This window comes from Aphelocoma coerulescens, chromosome 17 (genome assembly GCF_041296385.1).
Source record: "Aphelocoma coerulescens isolate FSJ_1873_10779 chromosome 17, UR_Acoe_1.0, whole genome shotgun sequence".
Lineage (NCBI taxonomy): Eukaryota > Metazoa > Chordata > Aves > Passeriformes > Corvidae > Aphelocoma > Aphelocoma coerulescens.
Genome location: NC_091030.1, coordinates 9256558 through 9272890, shown reverse-complemented (window position 1 = coordinate 9272890; position 16333 = coordinate 9256558). Strand labels below are relative to the sequence as shown.

At 45.4% G+C, this 16333-nt stretch overlaps 1 protein-coding gene across 1 annotated transcript in view; it reads left to right on the top strand.

Moving 5' to 3' along the window:
* Positions 1-10761, top strand: part of TTLL11 (tubulin tyrosine ligase like 11) — a 35847-nt gene extending 25086 nt beyond the window's left edge. The window contains 4 exon segments of the mRNA XM_069032193.1: positions 4083-4292; positions 6293-6396; positions 8358-8529; positions 8531-10761. Coding sequence (XP_068888294.1) covers positions 4083-4292; positions 6293-6396; positions 8358-8529; positions 8531-8624 — 580 coding nt within the window. The 3' untranslated portion in view covers positions 8625-10761.
* Positions 10762-16333: the final 5572 nt, after the last annotated feature.

Sequence of the window (16333 nt, the reverse complement as noted above, 5' to 3'; positions counted from 1 at the left end):
ATGTTTAATCTGATTGATTCTGCTCTTTGAAATATGGGCTCTTTCCTGGGGTTGCTTTGCCTGCCTCAAAGTATTCTCCTAAGTGTTGAATAAACTCTATGTAAGAGCCATAATTTTTCTAACATAATGTCAAAAATCTCTTACTCTGTGGGTTTAACATTCTTTTAATACTTCTATATTTGTGCAACTATATTATTATTTTGAAAGGTGGAAATTCTTGTGCTATTGATGTTTTTTTACTTTGCCAGTGGGTGAAGAGGGGATGAATATTCATTTTCTTCAAATGACACTCACGAGTAGCCAGAACAAAACAAAAGCTGATTACTCACACAACATGCAGGCAAACCATGAAACTGCTTGCTATGACATCCTCAGAGTGCTGCAAGTCTCTGTGTTAATAAAAGTAATGGGATTAGTTCATAAAAGCAAATTCATGAATGGTTGATAATGCAGAGACACTGTTCTGGCTTGGCCTTAGTTTCCTAAATGATTTATTTCTGTGAATAAGCACAAGAATATATTTTCTTCCTACACGCTCCAGGTACAAACACTTATCTGTTCTTTGGGAGGTCCATATTCTGTGGTGATAAATGGGTGGATAGATAGATTTGTCATGCAAAATATTCTCTGCTTTTAACTATGTTAACATAGTCCTTGCTTGGAGAATAGAGGATCAGCTGAGGGAGTAATTATAGCTTCAGAATCCAGAACATAATATTTTCTTTTATTAGGTAAGCAGTTGTAAGCTGATACTGAAATTGCTTAATTTATACTTCTAGCAATGCCCTAAATGTAAAATACATCAAGTGAACATTCTTAGAAATATTAATATTGTGATTCTTACCCCATTTTACTCTGACTTTGACAGCTAAATTTTATATACAAGTATACAAAATGCTGCAAATTTTGAAGCCTTTAATTAGTAGTTGCAAATTTGTTTGTCCCTTAGCAACTTGTATTTGCATAAAGATTAAGGCTGGTCAGAAAGAAAGGGATAAAACATAGATGGAGGAAACATTAATAAATTAGTAATCATGTATAAAAGATAAGTAGTCTTAGATGTCATTTCCATAAGCTTTATTAAAATTTAACATTTTTTTTAAAGCTGCACCACAGTTGATCATTTCTAAAGAGTGATCTGTCATAAGCTGCAGAATTAGAGAAACGAATGTATTGAGGGCAGACATTAGTATGTAAATGAAGCTTTGCTTTTTTCTGTGTGGCAACAGAAGCATTACCTTATATTTGACCTTTCATTCATTTGCCTGACTCAGCTGTGTCAGTCAAAACAATTAATTCTAATGAGCAGCTTTAAAGAGTGGGGCTCAGCTTTCTTCTCCTCCCCTTGCCTGTTGGAAATCCCATGGGAGAGGAGCTAATGGAGGGAACCTGGGCAGGATTCTCTGGAGATGTGGAGTTCCTGGCCCCTTCCCCACAGCCCCACTGCAGCACCTCATGGTGTCCATGAGGTTTCCAGGGCCAAGCCCTGGCACAGGGTGCCCAGAGAAGCCGTGGCTGCCCCTGGATCCCTGCAAGTGTCCAAGGCCAGGTTGGAGGGGCTGGGAGCAGCCTGGGATAGTTGAAGGTGTCCCTGCTCATGGATGGAACTGGATGGGCTTTAAGGTCCCTTCCAACCCAAACCATTCCGTGATTCTGTGACAGGTAAGATTACAAAAATGAGTACTTTTGTATTTTTCAGTTGACTGTTGAGCTAAAGGTAGACAGATGAAAATCCCTCTCACGTTTTCACTGTTGCTGGACTTGGAGCTGTATTTCTGCTCTTTGTAGCTCCTTCCTCCTGCACTCTTCACGTCGTCTCTCCTTCTCTCTGCTGTTTTTTTTTCCTCCTCCTTTCCTTCTGCTTTGCTCTGAGGAAGCTGCTGATCCTGGTCTTTGACTGGGTGACCCTTGGGGAGTTCTGCCCCTCACGGTGTGGCGCTGGCAGATGGCAGCCAAACGCCAGAGAAGATGTAATGGGGCATTGCAAGGAGTGCAATTTGTCTGAGTGCTGAGGCAAAAAATGGGCTGTGCACCCTTTCCTTGCAAAAATATGCAATCACAGTAAAATTCTGTATTTATAGGCACTGCACTTGGCTGTATGGACCTACCCAGGCAGTTTGTCTTACTTAGTCGTGTTGAGACCACACCGAGGTGGGGGCACACAGGTGTGTGAATAATACAGAAAATAAACTTTTCTTGAGATAGTGTCTGTGGTAGCAGTGGAGAATTGTACCCTGAAGATAGTCAGTGTAAATCAGGGAACGTGAGTGTGCAGAATAGGCAGGTCTGTGGATCAATTCATATTGCAGACACACCCTTGTGCAGGTTTGCTTTGGAAAGTCTGAGTTTTATTAAAAGTACAAAATATAACTTTCACTATAATTCAAATGTATGATCACATTAATTGGGCTCTAGTGTATTAAAAAAGGAAATGTAAGAAATCTTGTGGGGGGAGCTAAAGAATGAAAACAAATCATTAAACTTTATAAAAGCCCTAACCTGCAAAAGCAAACTAAGTATATTCCCTTTTTTTTTTACCAAATGGAAGTACAACATTTGGCAATAACAACTAAATTTAGTTTTCTTGTTCTGATTTAAATATTTTACAGACTTTCCCAATGTATAAGTGGAAAGGAATGAGACATGCAGTAGCATCCAAAAAAAAAGCTGGTTTTAATCTTAAAACACCTTTCTAATAAGAAGTCTGGATTTAAGAGCTCTCTCAGTAAAAGTCTGAAATGGGATGCTGGTTCTGAGTTTTATCCATGACCTCAAAGACAGCTGTAGGCTTTTCTCCATAGAAAGGAGGGGAAGAAGGATATTCTAGGTGGTAGTTTAGAGCCTCTGCTTTGTTGCATTCAAGAATATTTTTTCTTTGACCAAAATACAAATTTTTTAATGCCCTAAAACAAACGAAAGATATTTTAATAATTTGACTGTGTCCATTTCCCCTCAGCCAGGGAGACAGTCTTTTGTGGCTCCCAGCAGTGATGATGTGTCCAGAGCACTGCTTCTGGTTTGGGCGTTCTCTTAATTTCTCATTGCTGTGGAGGATGGAGGTTGCAAAATGAAAGGCTGAAAAAAATCTCTTTTAAACTACTTCCTCAGAAATTCCAGGGACTGCTGTTTAGCAGGGAAGAGGTATGGGTTTGTGAAGGAACTGCAAGTTTGCAGATGAGGAGATGCTGTTCCCAAGCCCTGGGCCAGGATTCAGTGCTCTGAAGCTGATCCCTTTAATAGTGTCTTTAGTGTTTTCTCTAAAAAACGAAACATCTTCAGCTCTGCTTGCACCTTTTAAAGTAAAGCTTTATATTTTTTTAACTAAAAACATTAATGATGAATGAATAATGTACAATCCAAAACACTGTTGAATTTAGAATGAGAAAGAGTTTGGGGCTTCCAGGCATCATTAAAATGAGAGTTATGTTACAAACAGCACAACCTTCTCTCTACTGAATATAAAGTTTCATATTTGGTCAAGGTCTGGTTCAACTGGCTGAAGATTTGAGTTTTTAAATTCATGAACAGACCTTTTAAAATTAAAAATAGAAGCCTGTGTGCTTGTTGTTTCTTGGCTGTAAATACTCTTTTGCTGAGTAAAAGAGCTGTAAATGCTCTTTTGGCAGGTGTTCAATGGCAGTGACACCACCATCCAATCTGACATGAGAAAGAACAAAACTAATAACTTTAAGCTTTACTTAACTAATGACAAAAAAATAACATTATTTTTCTACTTTGCTATCTGCAGCAAAGAGGAACATTATCAAAACACTACCTAAGGTTGTCATTTATTTTTAAAGACTTTTTAGGCTTTTATAAAAACAGTGATCACATTTCTAGATGTTCAACCTCAGTGAATATAAGTGTGGATACAAAGGAATACCATTATTTTAACATTTTGCAGCATTAGTCTTAGAAGGCCAGAGGCTTTGTAAACTGCAGTGTGACAGTCCCACCCGAGCAGCAGTGGCTTGGTGTCCAGGAGCACCCTGGTCTGTGGGAGGTGTCCCCGTGGCAGGGGGTGGATGAAATGAGCTCTAAGTCCCTCCCAAGCCAACTCCCTCTGTGATTCTGTGCTGCAGGTGCCAGAGTTTGGAGCAGGCGCGGGAAGTGAGCCAGGAGCTGCCGGAGGCCGCTCTGCCCTCGCTGTGCCTCAAGCAGGTGTTCCCCAAGTACGCCAGTGAGTTCAGCTACCTGCGCCTCGTGGACAGGGTGGCCGCCTTGTTCATCCGCTTCCTCGGGGTCAAGGGGACAACCAAGCTGGGGCCAACGGGATTCCGCACGTTTATAAGGTCAGTTGGATGAAAGCTGGCCCTATTAGTGGTACACTCTCAGCTTGCGGGTTTTGTAATGCCTTCCAAAGTGGAGCCAGTGCCTGTTCTGTTACAAAATAGATACATTTTCATCATTCCAAGCTCCTGAAATACCTGACTTATGAGTCTGTGTCTAGGAGGAAGTTGGGTCTTCATTTGACAGCAGATCAGTGATACTTTGGCAGACACAATTTGCCGTCTTCGTCAACACATCACGTTCCCAGTAAATGGTAGAAATATCATAGTGAGAAAGTGACAGCTGAAATTGGGTCACTTGATCTGATTCTGTCGGCTGTGGGGGCACCGCCGGCCGCCCCAGGCTGCAGGAAGGATTCCCAAATGCCAGTTCCTGATGCACAATGCAAGGAGGATTTGCATTGTGAAATTGCACCTTGCAATGTCAAGGAACTCAATTTATTTTTTCACATACTTTTTATTTAGGAGGTTTTTTTCATTGTTTTTTATGGCTGTATCTGTTCTAGTCGTGGTACAAATACCTCATTTTCTGTCTTTCATTGACTGTGACAAAAGAAATGAGCAGCAGCAGCAGATGTATTCTTAAAACACAGATCCTGTTTCTATGCAGATGCATTTAGCATTCAGGAATGAATATAAAACAACTTGGTTTATACAAATTACGGTATATAGAAAATGTCTGAAGGCATCTGCTCCATCCACAGACCACGACAGGATTGCATCCAGTTCTGTATTTTCTGTAGTTTAATCCAGCCTTATTTTGGCACTTGTCAGAGGAACACAGAATAAATGCCAACATTTCTTTTAAGAATATTCAGATGAATTGCTATATCTCAATGAAATAGTATTTGCAGTTTCTTAATGCATGTTAAATTAAACTTTTTAGTACTGGCAGATATTTTGTTTATTTTCTCCCAGAGGATCTATACCAGCTATAAGGCCCTTTTTGAAGAGCTGTCATTGCTGCTCATTTCAGAGGGAAGGTCAGGCTTCTGTGTGTTGTATCACTTTTCAGGAATAAAATGGTACACGAGTGGGATTTTGTGTGTGGGCAAGTGCTTGCAGACTGTCCACCCAAATTCTAGCTCATCAAAATCTGTTCTCCTTTAATATTTTCTTCATTCTAAAAAAATAACTAAAAGGGAAACACTGACTCTGTCTCTAGTCCTTGCTTGGATGCTGCCTGAGAATTTTTGGGCTATCTAGGCGAGGCCTTACTCTATTTTAAAGGAGCTCTGCTGAGGTTAGTAAAGAGTGAGATTCATTTCAATTATTCGAGTTTGGGGTCGGTTTTTTGGGGGGTTTTTTTGTTTCTTTTCTGGTGAGAAATTCTGGCCAGCTCTTTGGCACATGCAGTGGTTGCAGCCAGGCTGCCAGACATCTGGAAATCCTGGACACAGGGCCAGTTCCCATCCACTGATCAACACCGCACTGCGGACCCAGACCACACAAGAGTCACAGCTCCACATCCCCACAGCCTGAGCTGCATCCAGAGCTGTTTTCCATGCAGTTTTCCATACCATGAGGGTAAATCCTGTCCATGTTCAGGCATGGAGAAGTAAGGCTGTGCCTGAAAGCTTCCTCCAGCCTTTTCCAAACAGTATCAGACAAATAAAAGGGTATTTCTCTGTGCAAACTCTGCCTCGTGCAGATAGTCCATGCAGATTTGTGGTGGGTTTTGTAGTGTACCAATTAATTCCATTCTCTTACAGCCTCAGAGTACTGGCAATAGCCTGGGAGAAAGCTCTGTGTAACAGTCAGGTCATATTTTTAATTGAAATATTCCGGGTTTGGGCCTGTTCCATTCAGATAGGAGCACTTAATGAACACTGGTTTGTTTGCTCTCTGCTGTGTGTGTTTTATTAGACTGAGCATGTTACAGTGGGTCTGTACACATGACATGGGTAAACTTTTCTCCTGCAATCTGCCCTTGCAGAATTTTTCCTTACTTGGGAGTTTGGATGTAATGAGAATCTCTTTTTTATTTTGTTTCTTTTTAACAGAAACTGCAGACTGAGTAACAGCAATTTTTCAATGGCTGCTGTAGATATCCTATATATTGATATCACAAGGAGGTGGAACAGCATGGGCATTGAAAAGGAATCAGGTAACCCAGGTTTGTATTAGAAAACTATGAAATCTGGCTTTTGGGGTTATTTTTTTCAATTTTAGTAGCTCAGGTACACCTCAAACATTCAACAGAAATGGGAACAAGCCATGTACACCTGAGGCATGCACATACACAACCAATTCTTCTGGTTAGTGCTGTGGCAGTTACTCTTCATGGTAGTACTACTTTAGGTACAGGAGGGTCACCTCAGTTTCACGGCTATGGAAAATTTGAGTATTTGCATTTAGCATTTCAGGGTGGGTATAAATCATTTATGTGGTTGGCTGATAGAATTTCACCAGGAAAAATAACAGGCATGCAACTGAATCTTCAGGCTTTCAAAAATGAAGAGAAGATTTGTGGTTGGTGTTAATGAACCAGATGGTTTTTGGGTGTTAAAACACAAACTATCCACCTATTTCTGTGGGCTTTGTGTTTGGCCCACTCCCAGCTGTAACCAAAGACAGGCACGATTCTGTTGTTCTAAAACAGCTTCTAACTTTTTTATAATATGCTTCACATGAGTGTCAGTTCTGGGGAGAAAGTGTGTGTGCTACCAGAGGTGCTTTCCCTGCCTGCAGCTCACCGTGACTGATAAAATAATTTACTGAGCTGGCAGCTGCTGCTTTCAGATAACTCAACAATTCCTTTGCAAGCTGTTTTACAGCCAAGATCGTAAACGACCCCAGCTGCAGCCTTGGTTGAGAGAAATTATACTTCAGAATGTAATTGTCATATTCTGAAAAGGTGCCTTTCTTACAGCATCAATAAGCCAACACAGTTAAAAACCCCAAACCTTTCAATATCTCGTCCTAAAATAATCTTCTTAAGTGTATGTTCAAACTGGGAGAGACAGTTAAAGCACAAAGCAGCTCTTAACTGTGCCTGGTGGCTGGCATTCTACACAACCAATTGGGGTCTGGCTTCTTAATTAAGAATTTGAGTAGGTATTACTTCAAGGTTTTAAATACAATAATTAGTGTTAATACTCAGCTTCTCTTCCCCTTGGCTCTGGTAATGTGCTGTTAGTGAGATGTGATCAAACAGCACCTGAAGAGTCTCTACTGCAGCGTGTGGCTTCTGCAGGGGACTTCTGTGTGGGAAGGGGCAGAGCAGTTGTATTATAGCAGAGACATTTTTTTGGCACTGCACAGTTCAGCTGTTTGTTTTTCGTTCAGTCAAAACAACTATTGTGGAGTTGCTGGGTACGACTGAAAAAATGGCCTCTTCACCTTCAAAAGGGTTCGTACCTGGTACATGCTGTGCAGGAGGGGAAGCAGTGCTTCAAATAAACTCACATCTTGCTAAGGTGATACTTGGTGATGGGGTTACCTTCATAGTGCTACAGACTGAAATAACACACTGGTGTGAACTTTTGGGTCAGATCCATCTTCAAAAATACAGGGTTGAAAAGACTCCATTCAGCTGCCGACATAAACTTGTTTTTCTCTCCAGCTGGATTGTTCTCCTTGATGCTCAGTATGTTACTGTGTGTCTCATTTGGTTTCAACTTAATAATTTTGGCAGCAGAAATCAAGGCTAATACTACATCTATTTAGTGGTACAATATCCTAAAATGGGTTCTTTCTGTACCACTTTACCTCTGGATACCAAGCTGAGGTCTGCAAAGCTAGAAGCTGCCTCAGTGATAGAGAATGTCACACATCTGTAACCCAGCCTGGGCTTTCCCTGCCCTGAAACACCCAATGAGTGTGACACAAATAAAACATTGGCTTTTGGTCTTTGAAGGACAGACAATTTCTTTTCTTTCTGAGCGTTCCAGATGGCTGCCATTTAAATGCAAAGATGTGAACTAGCACAATTGTTTGTGTTCACACCCATCACACACACATTTGGCCTTGTTGGCACAAGAAACAAGAGATAGTATTATCCCTAGGGAATGGAGGCTGCTGGAAATGCTGTGCTCCCGATCTCCTGTGAGCACCTTTTCCTTGCAGGAATGTGTCTGCAGGCCTTTGTGGAAGCTTTCTTCTGCCTGGCCCGGAGGAAATACAAGTCGCTGCCGCTGCACGAGCAGGTGTCGGCGCTGATCGAGTGCTGCGAGTGTCGCCTGGCTGCCCTGCACAGGAAGCGCCTGGTGTGGGGCTGCGGCATCGCCGAGCGCCAGGAGCCGGGCACGGGGACTGCGCCTGGCCCCGGCTGCGCCAGCCCTCCTCAACCGCACGGCCACCAAGCGTTCAGATTGCAGAAATCATCGCAATTAAAGGTGCTGATGTGCCGGGACAGAACTGGGAGTTAGTTAATCCCCAGCTGGAGGAGAGACAGGTGTTGGAATTCCTTCATCTGAGAGTGACAGCTGTTTGTTTCAGCTGTATTTTTTATTTATGTTCTTCAAAAAGTCTACTGCAACCTCCCGTTTTCAAATAATGGCCCTGGCAGTGGTTATTTCTTCACCTCGCTGTGGGATTTATGGTGCACGTCCCGTGACAAACTGTGCATTCATCCTGAGTGCGTGGAAGAGAAGGACCAAACACAGGGGATGAATTCCAGCATGATGGGATTGGCTGCACTGACTGAGAGGCATGTTTGTGTCAAAGGAATTACATTGCTTTGTGTGCACAGGACATGTCACAGAAACCAAGGAAGGAACTGCAGTCACAAATACCAGACTGGAAAACTGAAACCTGGAATTAACTCGGGGTCAGACTTCAGTCCTTGACCCTCTTCTTTCCATGGCTTGGACTGTACGTGTTGGAATCAATACAGATTTGGTCCATGTCAATGCACTTATTTTTTAAAGTCAGTCTTAAAACACTGAAATCATATTTTGGCTTCTACTTCTTTGTACATGTCTTTGCCATGACAAGTACTGTTAGTTTTTTAGAGAAAAACTAAAACTGTTTATCCTTTTGCTTCCACAGAACCAATAAGCTTACACTTACAGAAAAACAATTTACTTAAGTTGAATTTGGTGAATCAAGTGGTTTTGTCTTCAGGGATTCGGCGCTGCTTCAGCAGAAAGCTGTAAAGGCCTAAGAGGTCGTTTAAATTCCAGTGGAACCAATCCTGTCACTGACTTTAGCCTAAACTAACTGTATTCTAGGTTTGCTTATTTTTTGTCTTTTGCATGTTTGTTACCCTGTTAGGACCTGCAGTAACATCTAGAGCAGATCTTTTTTGTGTCTTTGCACATATTCTTCGTATTTCCCTTAAATAACAGCGTAACTGTACGAATTGGATCTAAGGATGTTGTGTCAAAACTGATGGAGTTGTACAGAGGAGTCTTTTTCAGGAAGTGAACCATGACTTCCATGATCACACACTTCTTTTGGGGGCTAAGCAGAACATGTGACTGGCTGGAAGGACAGGAATAACTTGGAACTTCAGGGCTGTTCAGTGAAATTCTTTGTGGTCTCCTATTTTATTACAGTAATGAATGGCTACATCTGAGCTTGATTTTCCTCTTGTTCTACTCTTTAATGACTTGGCTTATGTTTTGGTGTCCTCCATGCTATCAGAAATGGCAAAGCTGTAAGATGGGCACTGAGCTTTAGGTTGGAGAACATTCCCTGAGCTCCATGTCAAAATGTTCCAGTGGCTGGTGCCCCAGAAACATGCTCTGTCTGTGAGGGGGAGTCCACCTGTTTCATGTCAGGGACTAAATGCACACACAGTATTGAGTGAGTTTTCACTTCAGGGAATGTTCATAGAGTTTCTTTCCTGATTTCAGTTTTAAGCAGCATGTGTTTTCCCCAAGTGGCAATGGCAGCATGGCAATGCAATGCAGGAGTCAGGCTGAGAGCCCACACAAAACTAGTCCCCAGCATGTGTTAATCTCAGATGTGGGCATCCCTTCTCCTTACCTTTTTCTGTAACACAAATGAAATAGTAGTAGATGATCTTTTTTAGTTCAACGGCCAGAGTCTGAAATTTTATGTATTGTACATAAGAGGACAATTGTAGACTAACTAATGCCACTGCCCTCAGCCTTGTCCAAATTTCATAAAGATTATTGCGGTATGAAGATAAAATGCCAAACTCCAAGGTCTGGCACCTGTCAGAACAAATGAAGCTGAAAGGGTCATTTTTTTCACACTTTCATTGTAATATATTTGAAGACATTCACAAGCTGAAAAATGGTTACTTCTCCTTTTGTGACATCTGACATTTGTCTTGCGATTGGCAGTGTGTTACTGGAAAATGGCTTACAGTTCCTCTCATCTCATGATTGATGTCCTGTAAAGACAGAGTTATAGAGGAGTCGGATTTGAAATGCTATGACTGTGAATGCCTTTCCTTGCACCTTTGAAGTAGTACGATGTGTGGCCTAAAATATCCCAGCTTTGCTATTGTATAACTTACCCTGCTATCAGTGGAATAAATTAACTATTGTATATTGAACACTGATAAGATCTCTCTCTCTATGGGAGACCTTTATACTCTCTGGATCTAATAGAGGTTTTTATAGCTCGTGCATCCACAGGCTGATGCTGCACGCCCTATTCATCTCCCACTTCAAATACGAAGGGTCCCTTGTAGAATAGTCAAAATATTCAATTATCCGCCTCTAGTAATCCAGTGTTCATGTATTTATGTAATTGGAAAATTGAATGCCATATTATTCTCAGAGGGGGGGAGGGAATAAACCAGGAATGTACTTCAGAGATTTAATAGCAGTCACATTTCTCTTCCCTCCTGTCTAATTCAATTTCCTCTGAATATTATTTAGCATCCAATTTCATAGAGCCTTTAAGTTACCAGTCTGTGCCCATGCAAATGACCAAGAGACACTTTATCCAGGATATGAATGCTAATGCACTGATAATCTGTTAATCCTGAGGTACCTCTCTAGCTAAAGAAACAATACATGAAAGGTAGCAGGCGTTGGGGTTTTTTAACAGCACTTTTGTATATATTCTCTTCAGAGAATACCACAGCACTGCACTCATGATTGTTTTTATGACATATATGATATAAATATTGTATACTAGTGAAATCTTTCTTGTTATCAAACACACTGGGTTTGGTATTCCTCTCTGGGTAGAAATCAGAATAAAACAACATCTAATGAAAATTTGAGGCAAGTGAGTCCAGAATTTCAGCCCTCTTCCCTGCAGGCTTGTGTGCAGCCTGAATGTGCCCGGACTCGCTCAGTGATTCCTCGTTCCATTTGTGTTCTTTCCCTGCACCAGGCTGTTGCAGGTAAGTCTCCTAAAATCTGCCCTGGGCTCTGGACACTCCTTGTCCTCTGTCCGCCACTCCCGTCCCTGCCGAAGGTTCTGGAACATTGCCCAGACCCCAGACGGATCCCCTCGCTGGCCGCACACCTGTGGCTATTTCCTTAAAAGGAAGGGCGGGGGAGGTGCCCCGCTAATTACTCAGTTAATGACCAGCTGGGAGACCCAAGTCCACCTGTACCCACTTGGTCTCCTCGGCGCGAGCTGCCCCGGTTGCCGGGCGGTGTCTCCCCGTTACGGGCTTTACCCTCAGGGGCCGCAGGGGGTCACGGCGGCCTTCTCGGGCACGGAGTTGCGGAGCCCTGGTGATGAGGAGGGTCTCGTCCCGCTCCAGCCCGAGCCTGGCGGGGTAGGTTCGCTTTCCCTTGTGCTGGGTGCTCGGGTCAGGCGGGCATTTTGGGCTCCTGCACTGCTTTATGAGGGAGTCCCCGAGGGCTGTGCTGGGGTTGTAGGAAGCTGAGGGCCGGCCAGTCCCGCTCTGCTCAGCCCTTCTGCAGGGACGCGATGGGCTCCAGGGCCTGGGACGCCATTCGGTTTCATGGAGCAGAACTGTGGGGTGACTTCTCGGTCAGATCCTCCCGATGGAGCCCCGTGGGCTTCCTGGAGAGCCTCGCGCAGCAAAACGTCCCCGGGAGGATCCCAGGCGCGGGCAGAGCGCGGCGCCTCCAGAACTTTCTGGCGGCGGGGGCCGTGAGGGGGTGAAGGGGCGGCCCGGGCCGAGGGGCCCCGGTGGGTTGTCAGTGCACACCCGGGGTAAAGTGGGGGGTTTCCATAGTAATGTCCAGGGTTTCCCCTCCATGCACCGGACTGAGCCCTGTCAGTAGCCCGTGGATATGAGCGTGAAGGAGCTGGTAGGTGCTGCGCTTTGTGCTTTATTCCACCCCCCCGTCTGTGTCACGGCGGAGGTTGATCGGGACCTCCTGGAGCAGGGAGCACTGCATGGCATAACTCCGTGTGGGGGAATCTCATCCCACTCCGTGCCATGGCCAGGGACACCTTCCTCTATGCCAGGTTGCCCTAAGCCCCATCCAGCCTGGCCTTGGACACTTCCAGGGATCCAGGGGCCTCCCCACCCTCACAGGGATTTCCTCTGCTTTCTCAGAAGTCCTGCTCCCTCTGCAGACACCTGGCTGTGCCTCCAGGGGTCCCGCAGCTCCTTGCTGCTCACCTTAGGAAGAACAAACTGCTCCAAGCACAAGCTGAGCACTTGATTTTCTTAGGTACCGACTCTGCTCACAGCGTTGCCCCCTCCTTTGGCCAAACTGACGGGCACTGCTGGCACACCTCAGCCTGAGAGAGCACACTGGGTCTGTCCCTTTGCCCGCTGCAGATGTCCTGAGTGGATGAGAGATGGTGTTGGGGCTTCAAATTCCTGCTGAAATAGTAGCAGTGAGGTGTCTACATCTGCCCAGTTATGCTTGACTTGTCTTGCTCTGCCCTCTGGTTATTCCTCCATAAGGGGAAATTGATAAAGTATTTATTTTTCTCTGGCTGTTTCCATCTGCACTGCCTGGAGAGCATCCTCCGGCTCACTTGGTTTGTTCCAGCAGGATGAGGTCCCGAGCCTCCTGCTATCCCTTCCCCAACCGCACGCAGCCCAGCTCGTGCTTTTCTCTCAGATTATTTCTGCTTTACTTACCTTCACTTCACCTTAAGCACACACACACAAAAAAATCATCAGCGCTACCCAGATAAATCCATCTGGTCTCTGTCTCAGCCTCATTTAACCTCCCATTGAAGAGATTGTATCACATGGTATTCAGCTGGAACCTATTACCTGGCATGCCCAAGCATATCACATTGAATTACCCTGGCCCACAGGCCTGCGGTGTTTGCTAATAGCTAATGGCTGCTTTTAACTTAGAGGTGATTTATTCGAGCCCGTTTCTATTCGCAGTGCAGCGGGGGGGGGTGTGGCACTGTGTTAACCAGAGCTCAGCGAGTGAGCGCCGGCCGGCTCGGTGGGATGGCTGAAGGCAGCCTGGCTTCACAGCTCCGCCAGATACTGACGTTCCCCACCATTCCCGTTCCCCACCATTCCCGTTCCTCATCGCTGTCCCAGATGCAGCAACTGTTAGGGACTAGGAGTGGCTGCTCCTGGCTGCACGCAGCAAGAGATGCGGGAGGGTCACAGTGCTCTGCCTGCCTGTTGTCACCAACCTGAATGCCAGGGAATTTGTGGCACTTCCTTGCGCTCAGGAATGTCCCGGGAAGGGGGCAGCGTCCCCACACGCTGTCCCCTGCCCTCTGCCTCAACTGCTTCTGTGGGAGACCAATGTTTTTTGCAGTTTTGATGACAAAATTAACTTCACTTGTGTTATTGCTGAATTTACTGCAGGTGTAGTGTAAAATTGGTATGAAATTGCAGTAAAAGACAAAATCGAAAACCTGTTATAGTGATGTGATGCAATTTTCCCTCTTACTTTGCCTAATCAGTGGAAATAAAAAAGCCCTTCTGCAGGTTAGGTTCAGATACACTGGTGAACAAGTGGGAGTTTTGGTTGCAAACCCAACTCCCTGATTTGTGGTTTGCTGAGTCTTGGGCCTCATGTTTGTCCTCTTGTCAGCCCCGATCCCCCAGCACACGGCTCTCTGTGCTCAGGGGGTGAGGAGGGACCGTGGCTTCCAGGAGGAAGAGTGTAGTGACTGTAATAAATCAAAGTCAATCAACTTGGGAGCTCTGTTATTCAGGCTTCATTCTTTGATGATGTAGCACAAAAATCAAATGGTTGAAGTTACTCAATTATGGCTCATACCACCAATGGGGAGGTCTGATCATGTACAGGGCCTGCATCAATATTATTTATGCGTCCAGGAGCTGTGCTGGCTGTCAGGTGGGAAATGGCAGAAATCCTACATGTGTCCAAGTTCTTCTCTCTCTTCCTCCCACCTTATTTAACCAAGTAACCTGATCTGCTGTCTGTCTAAGATCAATAATAGTACAGGCACATCATAACAAGCTGGAAAACATTTTTCCTGAGTGTCTCAGGACACTGCAGGTGCTGAGGTGATGGTGGGGAAGGAGGTGCTGCCTGGCACAGGACACAAACCATCTCCATCCTGGCCTGGCTGCAGGCAGCACTGCTGGCCCTTCCTGCAGGATGCGGAAGAGTGTGGGTAGTCAATAGACGTGGATAAAATAAAGTTGTGAACAGCAGCAGGAGCTAAAATAGCAACATCAATAGCAGTTTCCAGATAATGATCTAATTAGCACAAACAACAAGTTTCCACTAATGACTCTTGTTCTTCCAGCTCCTTCCTTTCTGCTTGCTTGTCATTATTGACTCTCTGGCAGGGAGCGGCTGCGCTCCCGTCTCTGGGGCCAAGGCTTTGGAGGTTTGTTTACTGCCTGGCTTTGAATTACTTCTCCAGAGGATGTTTGCTCAGGAGCCTGGGCTGCCGTGCGTGGGATGGCTGCGTGCAGAAGGTGGAGGGGGAGGAAAGTCAGCTGTTTAGCTTTTGTAGCTTTCGGGAGGCCTTGGGAAAGTTGTGCTCCTACTGCATGTCCCCGTTGTAAAAATAAGGATGCTGACGTTCACCCACTGCAGTGGAGTGGGAGCTGGCTGCTTGTGAAGGGCTTGGGAAGCTGTGAGGGAAAGACGCTTGTGAGGAACAGATTAGAGACTGTTGAGGAGCAGACCCAAGCTGTTCCTGTCCCTTCCCTCCCTAGGTATGAGCCTCGTCTCCGCACCTCCCTGCCTCCCTCCCACTGAAACAAACAGGCTCTTCTGTGCTCTTAAGGCCTCAGTTTGACAAGTATTGGCTAAATGCTGTCACTTCCTCGGTTGTCAGTGGCCACTGTTCTGGCTGCTGCTTTGTCCTCAGTTGTGGTGGGCAGGATTCTTGCATTTGCCTGTTTTGAAGATGCCCAGTTCTGACATCTCCCCGCTGCCAGTTGCTGCTGTGAGACTTGGCTTGGCTGGGGCGACGGAGTGAGACCACGGCTGCACCACCTCAGCCTTGCCTGAGGTGCTTACTGGGCTGTGCTGGAGAAGGTGCTGCCCAGCATCAGGAGCAGTTCACGGGCCAGTGACTCTCACTAAACAGAACAAACTCTGTAAGGGTGCAATTACTGGAACATCATTAGTGCTGATGAGTCTTGTGCTAAAATGACTCTCCAGATTAAAAACCTCAAGCAAACGCATCTGCGTTCCCCAGCCTCCCAGCCCCGTATTCCTGTGGTTGTTCTGGCTGCTGATCTGCAATTCCGAGTCTCACTTCTCCCAGCCCTGCCCGTCTGCCGGGGCCCACTGGGAGCAGCTGCAGCCGGGCTCCAGAGCCGCAGATGCTGAGAGCTGTCAAGTGCACAGAGATGTTCTGGGTGTTTTCGGCTGAGAATTCAGCTCTGCTCTAATGAAGCCGAACAGCTGCTAAGGAGGTTTTATTCAAGTCAAGGTGGTTTTGACTAATCCCTCCTTGCAGCGTTTTCTGAGGTGCTCTGTGTTTTCAGGGCTGCATTTTTCTTTCTCTCAACCTTCAAACTCAACATTGATGAGGGGGATGGCAGAACCCTGAGGGAGGATTTTGGCCTGGGTGGGTTTTGCCTTCCCTCCCTGGGCAGGTGCCGGTTCCTGACAGGAACAGGAGGAGGGTTGTCCCAGCTGGACGGCTCAAGCTGCTCAAGCTGCGGCTCAGCCAGCAGAGCCCAGTGCCCAGCCCGGCTCCAGTGCTGCTGAGCACAGGAATAGCCACAGGTGCTCTCCACATCCCAACTCATTTCGATGCAGCCAGCCTAT